General features: G+C 45.3%; 1 protein-coding gene and 1 long non-coding RNA gene across 2 annotated transcripts; one reads left to right on the top strand and one right to left on the bottom strand.

Annotated features, from left to right (window-relative positions):
- Nucleotides 1–506: 506 nt before the first annotated feature.
- CARHSP1 (calcium regulated heat stable protein 1) lies at nucleotides 507–19769 on the bottom strand. Its single transcript, XM_083585443.1, has 4 exons — nucleotides 19611–19769; nucleotides 7642–7808; nucleotides 4475–4597; nucleotides 507–2210 (listed from the first exon to the last, which is right to left on the bottom strand). The coding sequence occupies exons 2-4, from the start codon at nucleotides 7797–7799 to the stop codon at nucleotides 2048–2050; spliced, it is 444 nt and encodes a 147-aa protein (XP_083441569.1). The 5' UTR covers nucleotides 7800–7808; nucleotides 19611–19769; the 3' UTR covers nucleotides 507–2047.
- LOC310749030 lies at nucleotides 6310–10447 on the top strand. Its single transcript, XR_014541442.1, has 2 exons — nucleotides 6310–6821; nucleotides 8927–10447. It is a non-coding gene; the product is annotated as an uncharacterized lncRNA (long non-coding RNA).
- Nucleotides 19770–21089: the final 1320 nt, after the last annotated feature.

Genomic DNA, 21089 nt, shown 5'->3' with positions numbered 1-21089 from the left:
CCCAGAGTCGCTCAAGTAATGCATGTTAGTAGCCTGCAGGCCACTTGCAGGCTGCATTAATGTAAAATAACATGCCAGACATTTAAAACGCAATGTAAATGATTCATAGGAGCGGCGAGATCAGTGGGACAGAGGTTCTAATGAAACAGCTAAAGTTGCAGACAGCGTGGCCTTGTCACAAGCAGATCTGTTTACCTGATCCGGTTGAAAACATGAGGCCAGTTCTATATCTAGCATGGCAAGAAAAACGAAAACAGTCACAACGATAACTCCTGCAGTATCTCAATGTCCCGGGCTGCAGCAAATGAGGAGTGTTTAATTTCCTCTCTCATGTCTGGCTGGCTTGGCAGTCTTGTGTCCCTCTGGTGTTAGCAGATAATAAGAAAAGGAGATTGAGCAATTCTGGTCTCTGGACAGTCCCTGCTGTGTTGTAGTGTGTTGTAGTGGATAGAATACTGGACCAGAGGCCAGAACGAATCTAATGATTACAGATGCCTTTCACACAATTCCAGAAGAGGAGATTCACTCCAACCTTTTTATTTATTTATTTTCCCCAAAGATTTCCAGCTGTTAGGGAGTTTGAGAAGGGAACACAACACACATATGTACTGTTCAGAACATTTTCTACTAGAAAAACAACAACTAGATGGCATTGAAATAAAACATGGTTGAAATATGGTTTAGCTACAAACCTAGTTGGAGTCAGGAATTAGCTAGCTGTGCATTAAACACACACACATCACTAACTAAAAATAATATACTTTGCCAGCTGAAGAAATGCACCAGAAGGGTTCAAATATCAAACCAGTTCACGTGACATACAGTGGCTTGTTTTCCTCCGACTAAGCCATGGTTTACTAAAACTGTTGTTTACCTGATCATCTGGACCCTGTTCAGTGGATTACCTATGGCTTCTTTACTGCCAACAAACCACAAGCTGAAGCTATGGTTTGTCACTGACTCACATTTTAATTGTGGCTTGGTGTCACAAAGAAAGCCAGCACCGTCCCCAAAGCAAGGTTTGGTTCGTCAACCCACCACAAACACTTGCCAAGCTACCAGAAAAGACCAGCTGGAAAACAAACCACATTTTAGAGAAACAAGCAATGGGTTTGTTTTATCGTCCATGGGACAAATCTGTAGTTTGTTAAGCAAACCATGGTTTGGTGTGAGTTGTGCAAACGGGGCCAAGGAGGACATAAAAATCAAGAGCTGGTTTTTTAAAAAGAAAAAAACCCTGAAAGTTTTCATCACCCAAATTACAAGCTAACCACGGCATACACTACTCTCGCGTCTCAGATGTTTATATATGAAATGTTGAGGCGGGCTGTGCTTTTCTGCCAGGGGCCAGGGCATTGGCTTTTGTAAAAATCTCAGCACAAAATCAAAAGAAGGGAAAGGTGTTTCTTGCTAGGGCTTTCCCCAGGTGCTCCACTGAGGGGGCTTCCCTGGACTTAGAAACCCAGAGGGCACACCAGGAGAATTCCTATGTTTCTAGGAAAGGGGATCTCACCAGCAGATGACTTCTACAATGACAGGCAAATTTCACAGTGCTGTTGCTCATGAGACTGGCGAGGCCCTGCGGTGTCAAGCAAAAAAGTTCTCCGTGGGGTGATCTACCCAGGCAATGCTGGTATCCCTTGCCATGCAGAGTCCCCACCAAAACAGAAAATTTACAGGCTCCAAGTCATGCTCCCCATCATCTGGAGAGATGGCACCTGTGCCATTTTGTTATATTTTGGTTAAGTCTTTCTAAGGCCTTTGGGTATCTACACGTGCTGGTAAAAAAAAAGAAAAAGCAAAGCCATAACTAAATCCCGTCTTCTTGGTCAACTTTAAGTGTTGTGCCGTTTGCGGTTTTTTAATTATTTTTTTATAAAAGTGGGGGCGTTACTCTGGCCACCTTTGGACCCCCATTACAATGGTGTTTCCACCTCACTCAATACGCAGAAAACTCGTCTGTCAAGTCTCAAATCAGTATCAGTTGTTGAACAATACCGAAAGTCCAGCATTTCCTCCGTCGGGGCGGGTTTGGCGTCAGGGCAGCCTAGGAGTTGATCACGTTTCCTGACCACGTCTCGTGCTTTATCCCCGGAGCGAGGTGAGTGATGACCACCTCCACGGCCTGGAGCTTCTCGTTTTTCGGAGGGATGGTGCACACCTTGTAGGTGACTTCATCCCCGGTCACCGGGACATATTCTCCTTCAATGCTTTCGGGAGGCAGGGGGAGAAGATACAAAACAAAATAATTGCCCAAGTGGTTCGCCAAGTGGGTGCCATACCTAGGCGATTCCCTAAGAGGCAAGGGGGCAGCAGGGGGTCTCTGGAGGCGTCAACGGCTCCCAGACTATGACTGGATCAAGGTCATCCATTTGGTTTATTTTGTTCCAACTGAATTGTTTCAATTGGATTTTGAATAAATGTGCAATCAATCGTTACTGTTTTGAATTTTACTGTGTTGTTATCTTCCTTAGTGAGTCGTGCAAACTGCTGTTTGCTGAATAATGCTTCTTGTAGGGTAGGGTAAGGGGCACTGGGGATGCGTTTATGGAACCAAGGGAGTGGTAGCCCCAAAAAGTTTGGGAACTACTGGGCTAGATGAACCATTCATCTCATCACAGGACTTTGCCCTCCCAACTTGGTCATGCCCAAAAGCCACAAACTCAAAAAAGGGAACATAGAACCCACAAGAATCTTTTTATTCATTCATCTAACCACTAAACCGTGGTTTCCCCAAAGTGGTCGATATTTACTCACTCACCCCGGACATGGAAAACAAGTGTATGAACTGTGTTTCTTAGGACCCACCCTGTTTCTGTGGTTGTAACCTGTTCAAAACTGTTTTATCACTGGGTTTTAATTGTTGTAACCCACACTGGGACCTTGGGGTGAAAGTGGGTAAATCATAGTCATCATAATGCTCCAATAATAATAATAGGGAAATTTGAGTCTCAGAAATAAAGGTCACGGGCATGTACAGAACACACCTCCTTTGCCACTTCTGTATCTTAATGATTCCACAATACAACAGTGACTGGTGATTCATCAGTGTTGATATTTCATGACTTTGCTTCATTTACATGACTAAGAAGTTGTGGTGCGGTCGATGGCAATGTTATATATCTCATCCAGGGGTCAATGAACTCAGAAGCCTGGGAAAGCCAATGCTAAGCCTATCCTTTGTGTCCAGCAAACCACAGATAAGCCACGAGTTGTCCAAGAGACAATCACGCAGACCAAGGCTTGCGTCTCCACAGCTTGCTTAGGTTTCCAGCTGCTCTTGGCCTCTGGCCTTTGTGGCTTAGCTGTACAAACCACAGTTAAGAAAGGGGGCCAGATCTGCACATAACGCTGAGTCATAGATAAGAGACAAATGAAGCTTGGTAAGCCAGCGACAAACCATGGCTTCAGCTTCATTCTAGGGCACAGGTGGGGACTCTTTCCATCACGACCTCCCCAGGCCATCACCCTGCCCCCCTCCCCAGCTTTGCTCTGCATTACAAGCATTCTTGCCTGGCTGCTGGGACGTGCCCTTGAATTCTGATCGTGCATTTTGCTTGCCTTGGGTGGAGTGGGGTGTGTAAGAGTGTGCAGAAAACTACTGGCTTTGCAAAGGTAAAATTTACATTCATTGCTCCGCCAGCCTTGCCTCTGGCCCTGGCTCACTGCTTAGTGCTGGATTTAGGTATAAGCTAAACAAGCTATAGCTTGGGGCCCCACTCTCTTGGGACCCCCAAAAAAATTTGAAGGGGAAAAAAACCTGGATGTACATTTCCAAAATATAAGATAAAAAATAAATAAAAGAAAACCTACATAGAGCAATAATGTTTTGTGTTGTGTAGGCTCTTATGATGTAAGTAATGGGCCCCGTCTGCTAGCCTGCTCCCTAAAATATCACTGGTTTGCTCATTTCTATATATAGGGTGCCTACATTCTGCATGGACTGGTTGCACGGCAACATGTGCAAATGGCTTTAGATACCTAGTAGGTCCATAAATTACCATATAGCATACAGTGGTACCTCGGGTTACATACGCTTCAGGTTACATATGCTTCAGGTTACAGACTCCGCTAACCCAGAAATAGTGCTTCAGGTTAAGAACTTTGCTTCAGGATGAGAACAGAAATCATGCTCCGGCGGCGCAGCGGCAGCAGGAGGTGCTAAAGTGGTGCTTCAGGTTAAGAACAGTTTCAGGTTAAGAGCGGACCTCTGGAACGAATTAAGTACCTAACCTGAGGTACCACTGTATATTCAACACACAAAAACAGCGATAATTTGTTGTTGACAAAGGACAGCTGGACATATAAAGGGCCCCATTACCTTCAGTAGCTTAGGGCCTCATCAAACCTAAATCTGGCCCTGCCACTGCTGACATGTGGTCCCCAGAAGGTTGCCCTGATGGGAATAATGCAGCCCTCAGGATGAAAAGATGAAGGGCAAATCCACCAACACCCCCCCCCCCCGCGCACTTACTCAGAAATGTGCACAAAGATGTCTGGACTGCCATCGACAGGCGTGATGAAGCCATGGCCCTTGGAGCGGCAGAAACATTTACACACACCCTTGTAGGTAGGCCCTTCAGAGGCTCTCGTCGTCCTGTGAGGAACAAAAGCAAGTTCAGAAAACCATTCTCCACCTCTTCTTACATTAGGGCGCAGAAGTCAGCTTCTTGGGAATTAATGTGGCTGCTTCTAAAAGTCAAGTTTCTTGTCCATATGGAGGAAAGCACTCGGGCAACATGCCTGCTGAAAGCTGAGAAGCCTGAATTCGAGTTCAAGTGATGCCACAGGGTGCTTCTGTGTCCTGTGGAACTACTCACCACCCACTTACAACTAGCAGAAGAAAAATGAACTGTGGCAGGGCACACACTTCACATGCAGAAGGCCACAGCTATGATCCCGGCATCTTCAGGTAGGGCTCAGAGGGAAGCCTACTGAAAACCCTGGATTTCCTCCAGCAATACTAAGTTGGATGGACTAATGGTCAAACATGGCACAGGGCAGCTTCCCTGTATCCCTACATTCTTAACAAACCGTGCAAAATGAGGAGAAATCAGGCAAATGTATGCAGGTAGCAGAATTCAGATTTTCAAGAGAGAACTGGGCACAATGCTATAGAATGTAGTGTTCTTTTTAGGAAAATAGGGTGAAATTCAACACCGTGCTATTACAAATATTCCGTCTGTTTGCCAGATCCCCCCTCCCACGTGCTGTTCTGTGGGTTCCCCCAATCCCCCCACAAGCCAATTCCAGGGGGTGGGAAGCCCTGCTGCGCAAACAGATGCCCTCATGCAGGGCTTCTAAGTGAATCTCACCCATAGAGATGCATCCAACTACATTATACTCAGAGTAGACCTGCTGAACTTGATGGACTTTGATTAGTCATGCCCATCTATTTAAGAGGGTCTACTCAAGAGTTGGATAAGCATCAAATGCAACCCACAGGGAACTGCTTTACACTGAGCCAGACCAAGGGCCAATCTAGCACCCAGTCATCAACAATGACTGACAGCAGCTCTCCTGGGATTGAGGCAAGAGGCTCTTCCGAGCCTTACCTGGAGACACCGAGAACTGAACTGTCTGAAACAGCTGTTGAGCTAGATGGACCAATGGTCCGATTTAGTATAAGGCAGCTTCCTACATTTGTAGGAAGGAATCAGAATCTGGGAAAGAGTGTCAGAATCATCCAAGGACAAAGCAGAGCTCATAACTGGCCTTGAAGACATGCCCTTCTAAGATCATCAGAACATCATCAGAACCTACTGGATCAGGCCAATGGCCCACCTAGACCAGCTTCTGTTCTCACATTGGCCAACCAGGTGCCTCTTCTGGGAAACCTACAAGCAGGACCAGAGTTCAACAGCACTCTCCCCTCTTGCGGTATTCATAAGCATAGCCATCACAGCTAGCTGCCATTGACAGTCGCCTTATCTTCCTCCATGATTTTGCCTAATCCTCTGCTTAAGCCATCCAAGTTGGTGGCCATCACTGCCTCCCTGCAGCAGCGAGTTCCATAGTTTGTGCAGCGTGAAGAGGTTCTTCCTTTTATCTGTCTTGAATCTTCCAGCATTCAGCTTCCCTGCATGTCCCCCTCAGCTTCTAGTGGGAGCGAGAAAAAGGGTTCTCCATCTATCTGTTCTCTCCACGCCATGCATAATTCTATAATATTCCGTACTCGCCTTTTCCCTAAACTAAAAATTCCCAAACTCTGCATCCGGGGAGCCTCTCCGTCCCCTGGACCCTTTTGGTCTCCCCTTTCTTTCTGAATCTTCCCCAAAATCTGCAATATCCTTCTGCCGCCTTCCTCACCTTGACGAACTGGACCTAAGACTTTCCGACGCCATGGAGAAGCCCGTCTGCCTTGAGTGAGAGACGGCACAGCTTTCTACAGAGCATGGTAGGCCATTCTGCTCCCATGCCCTCTCGCTTCCCCGCCCGCCCGCCACCTCCCTCCTCTCAACACAACTTCTGAGCTTCTGGCCTGGGGGCGATTGTGACATAGCCAGCCATCCCAGAGTCATTTGTACTTCCCCGCTTGTCATAATGTCATTCAGCTGCAAGCTGAGCTAACCTTCAGAGCCCCAGGGGATTCAGTCAGTGACACACCCAACTTACAGCTGAGAGATTACACTCTGCTGCTCAATTCGGTATTTTGCAGGATGGGGGAGGGGGTTGCATATCAGGGATTTGTCTCAGCAAGACCAACTCTCAGTGTAAATCTACAGTGACCTCTCAAACATCTACGGCCAGAGTCATTCCTTCCTGGGTGGGCTGTATGGAGGTGATCACAGAAGGAACCAGGCAGGGTGAGGCTTGCAAAGGTGAGTGACCAGCGTTGTCTTCTTCTTTGGCAGTCACTCATAGCCGAGTAAGATTGCCTTCCATAAACACGGTTTCAACAGTGTGTCCATAAGTGACTGCGGAGGCCAATTCTGGATCCACACGTCCTTTCCACAGTAGGAACATAGGTCTCCAGGCAGGAGTTGATCATGGCGAGGGTTTGCCAAGCGTGCCTTCCTCTTATTACATGTCTCCCTTTCGTCCTGAGTTCAAGCGTCTTCAAAGTCCATGACACCTTTGGTAAAGGCTATTCTCCAATTGGTGCACTTGCAGGCCAGTGTTTCCCAGTTGTCGGTGTTCATACCACTTTTTCTTTTTTAACCAGGGACAACACCAGCGTTTGTTTTGTTTGTTATTAATTTATTAAAAATATTTGTATACTGCTATATCATAAAAATGTATGTTGAAGCGATTCACAGCAATAAACACATAAAACCATAAAAGTTAAAAACAAGTTAAAAGCAAAAAAGTTTGAAATGTTCATTGTGGTACCAGCAATTCAGAGTCAGGTAAGAAGCAAATTATCCCTATCTACCTAACAAAATTTATATACCACTTTATGGTAGCAAAACCTCTAAGGGGCTTAACAAGAAATATTAACAATAAATAAATAAATAAATATTAACATTAACAATAAAAAACAGACGAAAACAATGAAAAAATGTTTTAGAAGATTGAAATTAACAGTAAAGGAGATTAAAACACAGCAACATCAGTATGCCTGGTTAGGCTTGCCTAAGCAACATTGTTTTAAATGAGCACCGAAAGAACCCCATTCCACCTGCTCCCCTTGATACTCACGCTGAAAATGTGCGTGTCCTCCGCGTCGGAAGCGGGCTTGGGATGAGGTAGCCTCTCATCGGAGACGGGGAACGCTCTCTCGTCCTCCGCCCTTCTGGGAGTCGGAGGCTGCGTGGAGACGGAGGCTGCTCGTGAGAGGAAGCAGATTCTGAAGACATTTCAAAGACCTAAACAGGAGAGGAGGTCTTGTTTTAGAAGCAGGAGTTTAGTTGACCAATCTTCTCATTAATTTAGTTTTGGCTCTTGCAAGTTGAATGTCAGCCGCTCTCTCTCAGCTATCCATTACAATGATGCTCTGAGGTGGTGTCCATTAAGGCTGGGCGATACAGTGGTACCTCAGTTTTCGAACACCTCAGAAGTCAAACGTTTCGACTTTCAAACACCAAAAACCTGGAAGTAACTACTTCGGTTTTCGAACACTTTTCAGAACCTGAACATGCCACGCGGCTTCTGTATTGAGTTTTCCAGAAGTAAATGCTTCAGTTTTTGAACGTTTCGGAAGTTGAACGGTCTTCCAGAATGGATTACATTCGAAAACCGAGGTACCACTGTATCTGGTTTTCAACATTGTGATGTATTACCAGCTAAACATTGTGCGATTAGCTGGCTTCACTGTTTTTCCCACATTGTGATTTTTGCATAGCATGTGCACAAACACACACACAACATGGATTCACAATTATATTGCCAGGTCAAAAATTATGAAACTGATATCACAATATGGACTTCAAACCAGTTTTGGACAATATATCACCATATTGCCCAGCCCTAATGCCCATCTTTGGGTAGAGCAGAATGTGTCCTTTATTACCTTACTGCAGGCTGAGAACTTTTAGCTAATCATGCTTTGCAATCTTTTGTTGTATTTTATTCTGGTATTATATGCTTCTTTAAAAACAAACAAACCTATAAATCACTTTGAGACCAAAAAGAAATTTTTGGTAGTAAGCGACAAATAATTATCCTAAATAATGATAATAATAAATAATGACAGAACTGAAAATGCCCTAAAACACAACAGGAAACCAATTCAACACAGAGAGTTCAGATCCAACATCAATGAAGCTCCCACACAGACGACTGCATGAATTATGCAGAGGATCCTTGCCTGACATCTCATGTCAATGCGACAGTTTTCCACCCCTTGTAACAATAGTGGAAAGAACAAAAATTTATGGCTTATTAGTAGAAGAGCATCCAGGAACAGACTCTCTCTCTCTCTCTCTCTCTCTCTCTCTCTCTCTCTCTCCCCCCCCCCTCCTCATCCTCTGTTTAATTGCTCCAGGTATGAAGAGGTTATAACTTTTAAAAAACAAAACAAATGAAGTCAAGATCCCATGAGGAATAATATGCATTCACTCCCACCCACTATCAAATTCCAGAGAGTATCATCACGCTGCTGGAAACAAGGAATTTCTCACACTTCGTGTTAACTAGGTAAACACACACACACTTAGAACCAAATAGCAGTCAGAGCGTGTTAAAAAGATAAAATGTTGATGGCTCAAAACTGGAAAGTTAAGTTATTCCCTCATTGAAAGGAATGGCTTAATAGAGTTTGGGCCATCTCCATAATGGCAAAAATAACATATTATCTAAAAGCGAGATATGCAAGCAAATGCAGAAATAAATTTTGGGAAAACTAGACTCCCTCTTGGCAGTGTGGCCCAGAAAACAATTATCTCCCGCAAAAGCAAATTCAAGTAGGTTTTGAGGTTTGTTTTTAAAGCAAATGTTAATTTATGTTATATTTTCTTGCAGGAATATTTATGATTTGAAGGAATTTTATCTGAAGCAGGGTTTCATTGATTATTGTTAATAATTGTCAAAATGGTTAAATACGTAAATAATGTTCAAAATCGCAAGTGCCATAAATTAAAGAAGACCAAACATTGAGTATTTGATATTTTATATGGCTTTAAGATTCCAAAGGTCCAAACTCAGTGGGAAGTTGGCGTAAGGCAGTTGAAAAGGGGAAGAGCAACTGACGCAAATTAAGCAATACTGTCTCTGTGAATACACCATACATTTAAAGCACATTCCCCACCTCCCTGCCTAAACAATTCTGGGAACTGTAGTTTACCCCTCACAGACCTGCAATTCCCAGCACCCTTAACAAACTAGTGTGTGCCTGCTTTAAATGTATGGCCAGGGGAGAGGCTTTTAAGAAGAAAAGTTATCCCGAACAGCTGCTGGAGGTGAGAGCTCTCAATAGAACCTGCATTATCAGGGGCACTGTACCAGATGTCAGAGACAAACAACAGGGGAAAGAGAAAGAATATCCATGCTGTGCTCATAAATTTCCAGAGCCTTCTAGGCAAGCAGTTTGCCTGATCCACTAGGGCAATTATGGGAAAGTTCCACAGTGCTTCACTTGGCAGATTTGATACACAAACTGAAGCAATTATGAAGGGTGGGAGCTGAGTAGTGTATTTATTCAAGAGGGGCAAAAAGTATATACTCCAATATTTATTTATATTTTTAAGCATTAGCCAGGTTGGCCTTCCTGAAGCCCCCATGTTCAGTAGCCGTATAGCTCTGTGAATTCCACACACCCGCAGTCATCTTGCCCCTGAACAATTTCTACCCCAGCAGGTCATGGACTACTATTTAACCTGTCAGACTCGCTACCTGAGTTTGCATTCTTCCTCTGCCCTCCCAGTCCCCTTTTTCTTTTATGTGTGTGGCTTTTTGCCCAGAAACCTGCAGGCAGGAACTGTCCTGTATATAAGCTGCTCTGGGAGCCCTTTTGAATGAAGAGCCGGCTACAAATGTTCCGAATAAATAAGGATGGCTGGCTGGGCAAGCAGGGATGATCTTCTGTTGATGCAAAACAATAACCAAATTCTGGCCACCCCAGAGCAAAACATGAACATGAATGAGCTAAAGCCCAGCCTGCGGCTTCCAGCACACGACATCAGTCCGATTCTTGCCACAGGGCTTCTGGATTTCTACAAACCACGCGTCGCAAACCCAACAGCCATAGTTTTACTCTTTCGTCTCCACAGCAGGGCTGTCGCCCTTCAGTTTACACATCACGGCAAACACAACAGAGGCATTGGGCTGACTCACTTAATTGCCAACGCTTATCCAATTCCCTTGCTCTCTGCCCTGCTTGCTCAGAACACAAAACACAAGCAGCAGTTCAGCGGAAACGAAGCCTTTGTCTCCCTCCCAGCCAGATCCCCTGAGGCCAGACCAAGAAAACAGATTTCTGTCATTTGTCACAGGACGGTCACAGGGAGAGGAATAATACACAGCAAACTGTTTCAACATCAGAGGAGGAGGAGAATGCTGCGTAGGAAACAGATCAGCCTTCCCAACTGGGTATCCTTCAGATGTTTCAGACTATAGCAGTCGCTGCCTGAAAGATCTGGAGCGCAACAGGTTGGTGAAGGCTGCTATATAGCATCTATGAATAAAAACTCAGACAAAGCTATGGCTTAAGCGCTTTGCATTTGCAAATTCCAATTCTGCTAACTGAGGCATGCTGTAATCTCATGACTCTAGAAGCAGTCTAACAACAAATCTGACTACATAAAAAAATAATAATTAAAAAGCAACCCTTGCTCTGCTTAATGCTTTCAAAGTCAGAAACAGACACAACCCTACTTCCTTCCTTCCAGTAGAAGCCCTCTTGCCAAATCTACATACAGCAGCTGGATGAAGTAATTAAGAATATCTCAATGTGCCAGGATGGACCTAGACTGAAGCTCGGAAATAACATTATTCAAAGCTCCCCTTCGTGAAACCGACAGGCATCTCTTCACTGAGAAAATTAGCACATCAGGAAGAATGCTTCCAGCCCTCCTTGGCGAGCAAACTTTCTCCTTGCAGAGAGGTTATTTTTTATGTAGAGGGAGTTCTCCAAATGATATCTCCCACCTATGCAGTCTGAGGTAGTACAGTGCACTCTACCATCCCGGGACTCTACCATCTCATTGTGCTGCTTGCATAGTGCAGGTCTTGATCTGGCTAATTAACGTGCCATATTAACAATGCAAATTCCGGCAACTTGGAAATCAGCCCCGCTGAAAACAATGATAAATTGCTCCCAGGTAATTCTAACCGTATCTACTCAGAAGGGAAGCCCTCCTGAATTCAATGGGGCTTACTCCCAGGTAAGCAGGGTTAGGATCATAGCAGAAGTAGTCTTTTCTATCCCTTTTTGTCTTCCCTTGCAAACTGATTCAGAACTCACAATATCACCCCATCTGACAATACTGGAGAGAAACATCTGTGGAGTTTGGGAAGCCACTTGGCCGGGTGGCAAAACCACACCCCTGACTCTTGCTCAAATTGAGATGGGCAAAGCAAGATGAAGAGGCGTGCCAGGAAACATTGGTAATAGGGACCATATTTATAGATCAACATGTGTACAGGCTTAAAACAGGTAGATGTGCTTTGAAACAGAAAACATGAAACAAAAATTATATGTGTGCACAAAGGATAGGCAAAAAACCTTAAAATCAATCTCCACTGGCTTAGCCTACAACTCCAGATGTGAGAAAGGTGCAATCCCAGCCAGGAACATGTCAAGAACACCTGAAGGTGAGTAATGCCATCAGCGATATGCTAAAATCAGTGATAAACTAGATTAAAACACGTGCTGACAACTCATGTCTATATGTTCCGTACAGGCTTGTCTAAACAAAAGACATGTGTTTGCATGTGTTTCGATCTGGGTTTTTGCTTACCATTGTTTTCAATTATGTTTTGAAAAACATTCTGCATGAGTGTTTTTAACTGTTTTTATTTATTTCATTGTTTTCTTCTTTTTGTAAACCACTTGAGGTTCATTTGCTTTTTTTTACAATCAAGCGGTATGTTAATTTGCTAACATAAATGCCTTGCATGATCAGAAAGGTCTAGTGCTGGAGCAAAAGACCACAAAGATGGTGTGAGGTGAAGCTCTGTACTTGGTGGGGGCCACCACTAAGAAGCCCCTGCACACAAAAAACCCTTGTTACCCACCCTACTTTATTTGACAGGGGGCACCCAAAGCAGGACCTCCAAAGAAGTTTGGAACGCAAGAAGCTGCCCTTATACCAAGTTGGACCATTGTGGAACATGTTTTCCTTTGAAATTAAGACAGGTTTCTGGGCCAGAGTCATGGCTCAAAGGCGAGGGCTACACTGCCCACCAAATATGAGAAGATTATCCACCCATCTCTCTGGCTTCTGACATAGCCCATTTACATTCCAGCATATATTTTACAACCATAAGGTCTAGAAACTTGATTGTCTCTCTATACTATTTCTGTAAGAAAAACTGTAGCTGCAGTGTGGGGCTTGGTGGGTTGGTAGACAGGGGAAGCAGCACCTAGTATCTTTTTTTATTATTTAATGGAAGCAGTGATTCTCAGGAAACTTGAGTCCTGCCCTCATTAGCGGGCTTTTCTGCACAGAATCATAACATGAACAGAGGGCTGGCTGCAACATGGCCCAGCAGCTCTGTGAAGGGAAAAAGAGACCCCATTGGCCCCTCCTTGCATTATCTAGTAGTATGTCAGCCACAACCTTGCCTTGGTAAAAAGAGATGCTTCTCTAGACCTTGAGACAGGAACACAAAGCAGGCGAAAGGGCAAAATGTATTACTATAGCATCGCACTGTCTTGTAATCGTGATTGAAAACAGAACATCCTCAACTTGGGCGATCTCCGGATGTTGCCGCACTCCAAGTCCCATCATGCTTTTAAGTTCAGAGAAAAGGCGAGCAAGAGGAAACACGACAGAGGAGAAAATGGACACAGAAAAGTTGTTTCTCCCTCTCGCGTAACGCGAGAACTCAGACGCATCTGATGGAGCTGAATGCTAGAGATTTAGGTCAAGCAAAAGGAAGGCCTTCATTATGCAGCGCATAGTTTAACTATGGGATTTCACTCCCACAAGGGGAAGTGATGGATACTAACTTGGGGGTCTTTCCTAGAAAATTAGGCAAATTCCTGTACAAGGAGGCTATCAATGACTACTAGCCAAAAGGGCCTCTCCTCTCAGTGCCTCTAAATACCCGCTGCTGCTGTCCAGGGATACAGAACTTGTGTGCTCAGAAAAATGCCTGAATGTGGCTATCCTGACACAGGACAAGTGATCCAACAGAAGAACATACAAGAGCAGCCCTGAAGGTCCAGACCAAAGGCTCACCCAGCCCAGCACCCTGGTCTCATGGCCTTATGTGGCTCTTCTGAGAGACCTGCAAGCAGGACTTGAGCACAACAGCACTGTCTCAGCAGAACATAGCCACTGATGCACGTATCTGGCTACATAAATCTGTCCAATCCTCTTTTAAAGACATCCAAGTTGGCAGACATCACTGCCTCCTGTGGGAGGGAGTTCCACTGTTTATGTACCGCATGAATAATTTAGCTGTCCTGAATCTTCCAACCGTTGTCTCCGCCAGCAGCAAAACATTTCCGGCCGGCTCTGCCATTTGGTGCACTTAAAAGATACGCGTGTGGGCCTGAGGCGCGTTGCATCTGCTCCTCATACAGTTGTACCTCAGGTCACAGGGGCTTCAGGTTACAGGCGCTTCAGGTTACAGACTCCGCTAACCCAGAAATAGTACCTCAGGTTAAGAATTTTGCTTCAGGATGAGAACAGAAATCGCGTGGCGGCAACGGGAGGCCCCATTAGCTAAAGTGCTACCTCAGGTTAAGAACAGTTTCAGGTTAAGAATGGGCCTTCAGAACGAATTAAGTTCTTACCCCGAGGTACCACTGTATATCCAACACTATTTCACCCATGAGCATAGACAGCTGCCTCGTACTGAATCAGACCTTTGCTCCAGCCCAAGCTGTAACAGGAAGGAAGGCCATCCAGATGCCTGGGGAAATCCCTCAGGAAGAGTATTCCCGCCTCTCCCGAAACTGGCTTCCAGCAACTGCTATCCAGAGGCATCCTGCTTTCCCAAAAGTGGAGAAAGAACATAGCCATCATGGCTGGAAGCCATTGATAGCCTTCTCCTCCATTAATTTGTCCCTTTTTAAAAAAAGCTATTCAAGTTGGTGGCCATCCTGTGGCCTCGAGTTCCACAGTGTAACTATGTGCTTGTCCTTTCTTTTATCTGTCCTGAATCTTCCAACCTTCTGCAGGCATAGTGTGCGCTCCAGCCACTAAGCTTTGAGGCCTTGGGAAATATTGCTTCCCACTCCAAGTCCCTGGGGATGGAGATAACTTTATTACAATACCAATAATAACAAGGCTTTCAGCACGGATGCCGATGATTCAACAGCAATTCATCAAACAAGCTGTCACGAGATTTTTCCACCTAGCAATTAAGATACATTTCATTGCGTTGTCAGAAAAGCGGCCCACGCTCAACGCACCTCGCAACCCGAAGGATCCTCACCCACTTTTTGAAAAGCCAAAACCACTCATCTTTACCATCAACACTGCATGTGTGGCCCATCAATTAATCCAGCCCCTTTTCCTACACCTATGTTAATATACTGACTTGACAGTTATTCTTGCATTGGGAGAAAGTCTAGACACAGATATCCACCGCCTGGTCACATCGAGGCTTGACTACTGAAGTTGGGTCGGGGGTGTACATTGGGGCTACCCTTGAAGACTATTCAGAAGTCTTAATCAGGTTCAGGACAGATTACCATATTTCCTGGGACTTGCCAAGCCCAACCGTATTTTGCAAACGTTTTAAAGATCACCACTGCATTCTAGTAACCTTTCAGGAGCAAGGATATATATGAAAGGCCAGCTGCATAGGCAGTCAGTCAACTGCTCTTCTGGTGCAGGGACTTCTTTGTGGTGGCACCCTGGTTGCAAAGACTTCAGTGCTGTTAGCTTTCATGTCCCAGAGAAGGCTGCTTTATTCTCTCTAGCTAATGTGGAGCTGGGAAATCCTGGACCCAGGAGCCAAACGCAGTCCCCCAGGCCTCTCTGCCGGGCCCTCCCTCCCTGCCTGTCCAGGCCCCACAGCCCACTACTCATTCATACCCACTTGAGTGTTCTTGCCTGGCTGGATAGTGTCCTTGAATGCTGACTGTGCCCCTCTGCTTCCCTGGACAGAGAACTGGGAAGAGATTGCAAGTGTGTGAAGAAACCATCCTGCAGTACAAAAGTATCATTTTCATTCATTGCTGAACCCATTTTTACCTCTGGCCCTCAGGCTGAAACCCCTGTTTGAGTGGATGTTGCTGCATTCTGCATTTCCTATCACAGAATGCTATTTTACTGCTTTTTATGACTTTTTACTGCATATTTTAATTGACATCTTACTCCCAAGCTTCAACTTTTGTTAGGGGGCTTAAAAAAAACAAAAACAGGAAGATCACTTGGAAGAAATGGATCTTAGCCAGATTTTGTTTTGGGCTGCTTTTTTCCTTATATAGAATTATTTATTTTTACCCAGCCTAACATTCTGAAGAGTTTTGTACCATTGCCATATGAGTTGCCTGCTTTCGTTTTCCATTCTACAGTCGTACCTTGGATCCTGAACGCCTTGCGAGTCGAATGTTTTGGTTCCTGAACGACGCAAACCTAGAAGTGAGTGTTCCGGTTTGCAACCGTTCTTTGGAACCCAAACATCCAACGCAGATTCCGATTGGCTGCAGGAGCTTCCTGCAACCAATCAGATGCTGCACCTTGGTTTTCGAACGTTTTAGAAACCGAATGGACTTCCGGAAAGGATTTAGTTCGACTTCCAAGGTACCACTGTATTGTGCTTTCATGAGACAAAAGCTTCCCCTGCTTGAGCTATCTCCCAAAAGAGGCCTGTAAATAAGTCCTTACGGAAGGCCGCAATCCTAACCCCCTACTAACCTGGGATTAAGCTCCACTGATTTCAATAGGATTTACTTCTGAGTAGACATGCTTAGGCATCTGCTGAATCTAACTCCAGTACTGGGGGGCGGGGACCTTTTTCAGTTCAAGGGCCACATTCCTTGCCGGGGTAACTTTACAAAGGGCTGCATGTTTGGGGAGGCAAGGCAAAAGTGGGCGGATCACTCAATATATATGGTGCAATAAACCGGTTTGTACCCATGCACACACAGAGAGCTCTCTCTATCTTCCATACATGCAAACAAGAGGCAAGATAAGAGTTCAGGTACACCTTCCAGCCAGGGGAAAACACTCAAGGAGAGTGCAAAGCAAGGCCTGTAGGAGCAGACCCTTCCAGTTTCTCTATTTTCCAGGGACATCCCTGATTTAGAGAAGCCGTCCCAGTTTCTGATTTGATCCTGGAATGTCCCACTTTTCCTTAGGACGTCCCTATGTTGGAGAGTATGGAGTTATCCGACCCCCAAGCCATCTGAAGGCTATCCTGTGTAGGGAAGTTTGTTTAATGTTTTTATTATGTTTTTATATATGTTGGAAGCCTCCCAGAGTGGCTGGGGCAACCCAGTAAGATGTGTGGGGTGTGAATAGTAAAATTATCCTTATGGAATGGGATGTCCCTATTTTCACCGGAGAAACGTTGGAGGGTATATAGGAGTGTGTGGCCTGGTGAAGGTTCTGAGGGCCGGAAAAAGAGTTCTAGAGGGCCACGTTTGACACCTGCCACTGGTCTCGTCTCCCCATCCCTGGCATAAATGATTAGTATTTTTTGTTGGTCTAAAAGAGCAACTTAAGTCTCTACTTCTTGAAACTACGCATCATAAGGCTCCATAACAGTGTACACACTGGGCTGTAATCTGCCTAGGCCTAACTCACAGGGTGGTTGCAATGATAAAATGGATGCAGGACACTTGGGAGATGGGCATAAATGCAAGAAAGTGTAAAATAAACCTCCGGTTCAAATTTCACATCAGTCACAAACTCAGTGGTCCTGGGTATGTTATATTTCTCTCTCTCATCACACCCTGCATATACAGGACTGGTCAATATTACAGGGCTGGTGTCCAAATTGCCAAGCTACTGTGGGTGAAGCCGTTTTGAAAACTTGAAATCCACAACTTTAAACGTGAATGATTATAAAACAGAGCTGGCAGCATGCAGAAGACTTTTTGATCAAGGAGATCAGAGTTCAAATCCACCCTCAATTATTGCAGCTGAACCACGGTGCAACGTAACCTGCTTCGTATTATTGTTTTTGTTAGAATTAAATGTGGGTGGGGACACATGGAACCTCCTTGGGAGGAAGGACGGGATACAAGGAGAAGAAACAATGATCTTCTGAAGGCTGCCACCTTCTGGGTTAAGTTTCCTGCAGCCAGAAACTCAACAGGTGCGGTCCCTTTGCTTGAAGGAATGGTGAGTCGTAGAATTCCTGCCTGCTAGGCAGCTATTGAAAGGCAAAGCACCACAAGAGAAAAGAAAATATAAGTAGCAATTCTCTTGGGAGTAGGGCTGGGAGGAAATAGCAGGCTTGCCTCTTCTTCCTTGGACTTGCACAATCAGGCTGGCCAATTGTTTCTGGAACCCCAGACCGGATGCCAAGCTCCTTCCTGGAAAACTGTGGCCTCCTCACCTTCAGTTTTGCCCAACTGCAAGTCAGGTTGTCTCACACTCCCACAACTGAAGTGGCAAAGAGGTTACACATGCGCACACAAAATACTACTTTTAAAAAATGCAACATACCAGCTTTGTGTTATTGCTCCCTTCCCCATCAAACATGTTTTTCCCTGAATCCAAATACCTTTAATGCTGCAATCCTAACCATGTCTTCTCAGAAGTAGGTCCTGTGGAATTCAGTGGGGCTTACTCTCCAGTAAGCAGCATAGGATTTTTGCAGATTCAGCAATCCTAAACTTTATTTACAAAAGATCAGGCCTCATCCAACACAGCAGGACTATCTCTCTGCAAACATGCATGGAGTTGTCCCATGTCTATGGAATAAAAACTCCCATTTTAACAGAGAAGCAGCAATCCTAAACCCCACTTACTTGGGAGCAAGTCCCATTGAGTTCAATAGGGCTTACTTCTGAGTAGACATAATTAGGGCAGCACTGCTATTCTAACTGAACATGTTTTACCCCATCAGCTTTAGTATGTCCCTTTTTTTAAAAAAAAACCCTTTCATTCCCTCCTCCCCTTGAAGGTGGGGGTGGAACCCTTTAATTTTCAGAAAGGAGACCACACCTTGAATTTTTTAAGGTGCCACAAGGTTGTTTTGATTAAAAAGACACTTTTTAATATCTTCCAACCTCACCCCACAAACAAAGAGACCATCTCCCCACCCTTATATCAACTCTTCCAGGGTTAAATTAGTTTGGGAAGTCCTGCACATCTCCATACACGCCCCCCCCCAAATCAATGAAAGCCTTTACCCTTTGTCTGCACACCCCCCATAAAAATGAGGGGGGCACGCAACTCACAAGTAACTTCACACACGCACACAACACGAGTGAATCCCCAAGTTTCAACGTCTGGTATCATTTCCCATTGGTGATTTGCTTCTCTTACCTTACAATTCTCGTTGTGTCCTTTGGTGGGATTGTCCGGGGGGGGGGGAACCTGCAGCAAATTTTCCGGGTGTTGCGGGGCGGGAGCGGCAAAGAGGAGTAAAGCACCGAGGCCACTTCCTCCACCTCCCCAAAACGAGAAGAATAGCGCTTACACATTTCGCCCCATATCTCAGGTTCCACAAATGCTAGAAACTTGCTCTTTTCAAACAAATGGAAGCTGGGGATCTGGAGATTATATTCGGGGGCGAAGTTGGGGTCTCTGCCCCCATCTTGCCCCCCTGCAGACCCCCAGGGCTGTTGCCTCCCCCTTTTCTCTTTGTTGCAAACTTCAATAGATCCACCCTTACTCTCAACTCCCCACATTCTCGACCCCCACGGCTTGCAAGTTTCACTCCATCCTCCAAGCGCCCAGCTAAGGCTACGACCACGACCCCGGGCACGCTTTCCCTGGAGTAAAGCCCCGTTTAAAAGAGCGGGGCTTACTTCCGAGTAGACCCGCGCGCTACTTCCTCTTTTTTTAAAGTTGCACACGCATCCATCAACTTTGCAGCCTCCCTTCCGCGCAAAAAATAAAAGAACAAAAATAAAATCCAAAAAAACCCCTCACCTATCTTCCCCTGCGAAGAGGTTCCGGGGCTCGCCAGAAGCTGCTGCCACCTTTGCTTACTTGCTGCCGTTCAGTGCGCGCGCCTCTGCGCTTCCCCGGGCCCCAGTCGGGAGGGGGAGCGGCTTCGGAAAGGCCAGCCCCCGGCTAGGGAGGCCCCTCGGGGCGGGGACTCCTGCGCCGCTGCAGGAGGTGCGCTTACGCAGCCGGCTGGTTGCATGGTCTAAGCGCGGAGGTTTCTCGGGGTCCCGGGGCTTCGCCCCAAGAGGACAGGTCTCTGCCCCGAAGGAGCTTGCAATCTGGAGAACGCGGAGGAAAACGAGGAACGAAGATAAGGTGGTTTGCCCAAGGCTTGGGGTAGAGATTGGTGGTTTGTTGGTTTACAGGGAGTTCAGAACCGTAGAATTGCCGAGTTGGAAGGGGACTAAAGAGTCATGTAGTCCAACCCTATGCAATACAGGAATCGCAGCTAGAGATCTGGACATAGGGTTGCCATGTGTCCTCTTTTTCCAGGACACGTCCTCTTTTTCAGGGGTAAAATTTGGGACAAACTGCATTTATGTGCTTTGAATGGCCATCATAGTGCCATTATTATTATTATTGTCATTTTTCATACAGAATGGTTATTGACAAGTACATACAGAATGTAGTAAGAATATTGAATGTAACAAATAAAAATAAATAAAAAGACAATGTGGGGGACTAAGAAATAACAGAGTGCAGTGCCGCATACAATTATCACAGACGAAAAAGCTGAGTCAGATTACTTTTCAATAAAGCTTGTCCACATATTTAACCGTGGAGCAGGAGGTTTAGTGGATGAGTTAACACAGGACAAAAACTTATACCATACGTCTATAAAATAAAAGATTTTGAAGGGGGTTTAAGTGTCTGTATTTCAATCTCCGAAACCGAAATACTGGTATTTTTTAATGTTTTAAGTGACTAGTGCTATAGAAATTAATCAGTCAATCAACCTTGAGCTCCCTCGGAGGTTTTGTTTATTGCTAGGGCTTGTGGCTGATGCAAATAAAGATTCTATCTATCCCTTGGAGGGGAATGGTGGGATACAAATGCAATAAGCAAATACTAAACTTGCCATTGATGCAAAACAGGCCCCCATCAAAGCCTCTCTCTTACCTGCATTGCACAGTGGCGCCTGCAAAGCAGTGGTAGCAACGGTGGGTTCTGGTGAGATCTTGTGTGCTGCACATTATTTTGTGTGCTCTGCAAGGTCTCGTGAGATTTTGGTGAGATCTCGCAAGATCTCACCAGAAGACACCGCTGCTGCAGCTGGTACGGCTTCTCCACAGAGTCACTGCTCCTTGGACTTCTGCTGCCTGAGGCAGCTGCCTCAGTCTACCTCATGGGCCCCAACTAATGCTTTATTGGTGTCAGGAGTGACTCACTTGTGCAACGAAAAGCAGTATGAAGAATGCTTGTTAATTAAAAAAAAAGCACTTTGGGCTCAACCAGACTTGA

Source organism: Podarcis filfolensis, assembly GCF_964270895.1.
Source record: "Podarcis filfolensis genome assembly, chromosome: 14".
Classification (NCBI taxonomy): Eukaryota; Metazoa; Chordata; class Lepidosauria; order Squamata; family Lacertidae; genus Podarcis; species Podarcis filfolensis.
Note: the sequence above shows the minus strand (reverse complement) of the source record. Positions and strands in the feature narration are given on the sequence as shown.

Excerpts from the sequence above, each read along its gene's own strand:
- CARHSP1 (XM_083585443.1), bottom strand. The coding sequence starts at position 7,799 with ATGTCTTCAGAATCTGCTTCCTCTCACGAGCAGCCTCCGTCTCCACGC. Across the intron at positions 4,598-7,641 it reads AGGACACGCACATTTTCAGC|GACGACGAGAGCCTCTGAAG; the intron begins GTGAGTATCAAG and ends TGTTCCTCACAG. Across the intron at positions 2,211-4,474 it reads ATCTTTGTGCACATTTCTGA|CATTGAAGGAGAATATGTCC; the intron begins GTAAGTGCGCGG and ends GCCTCCCGAAAG.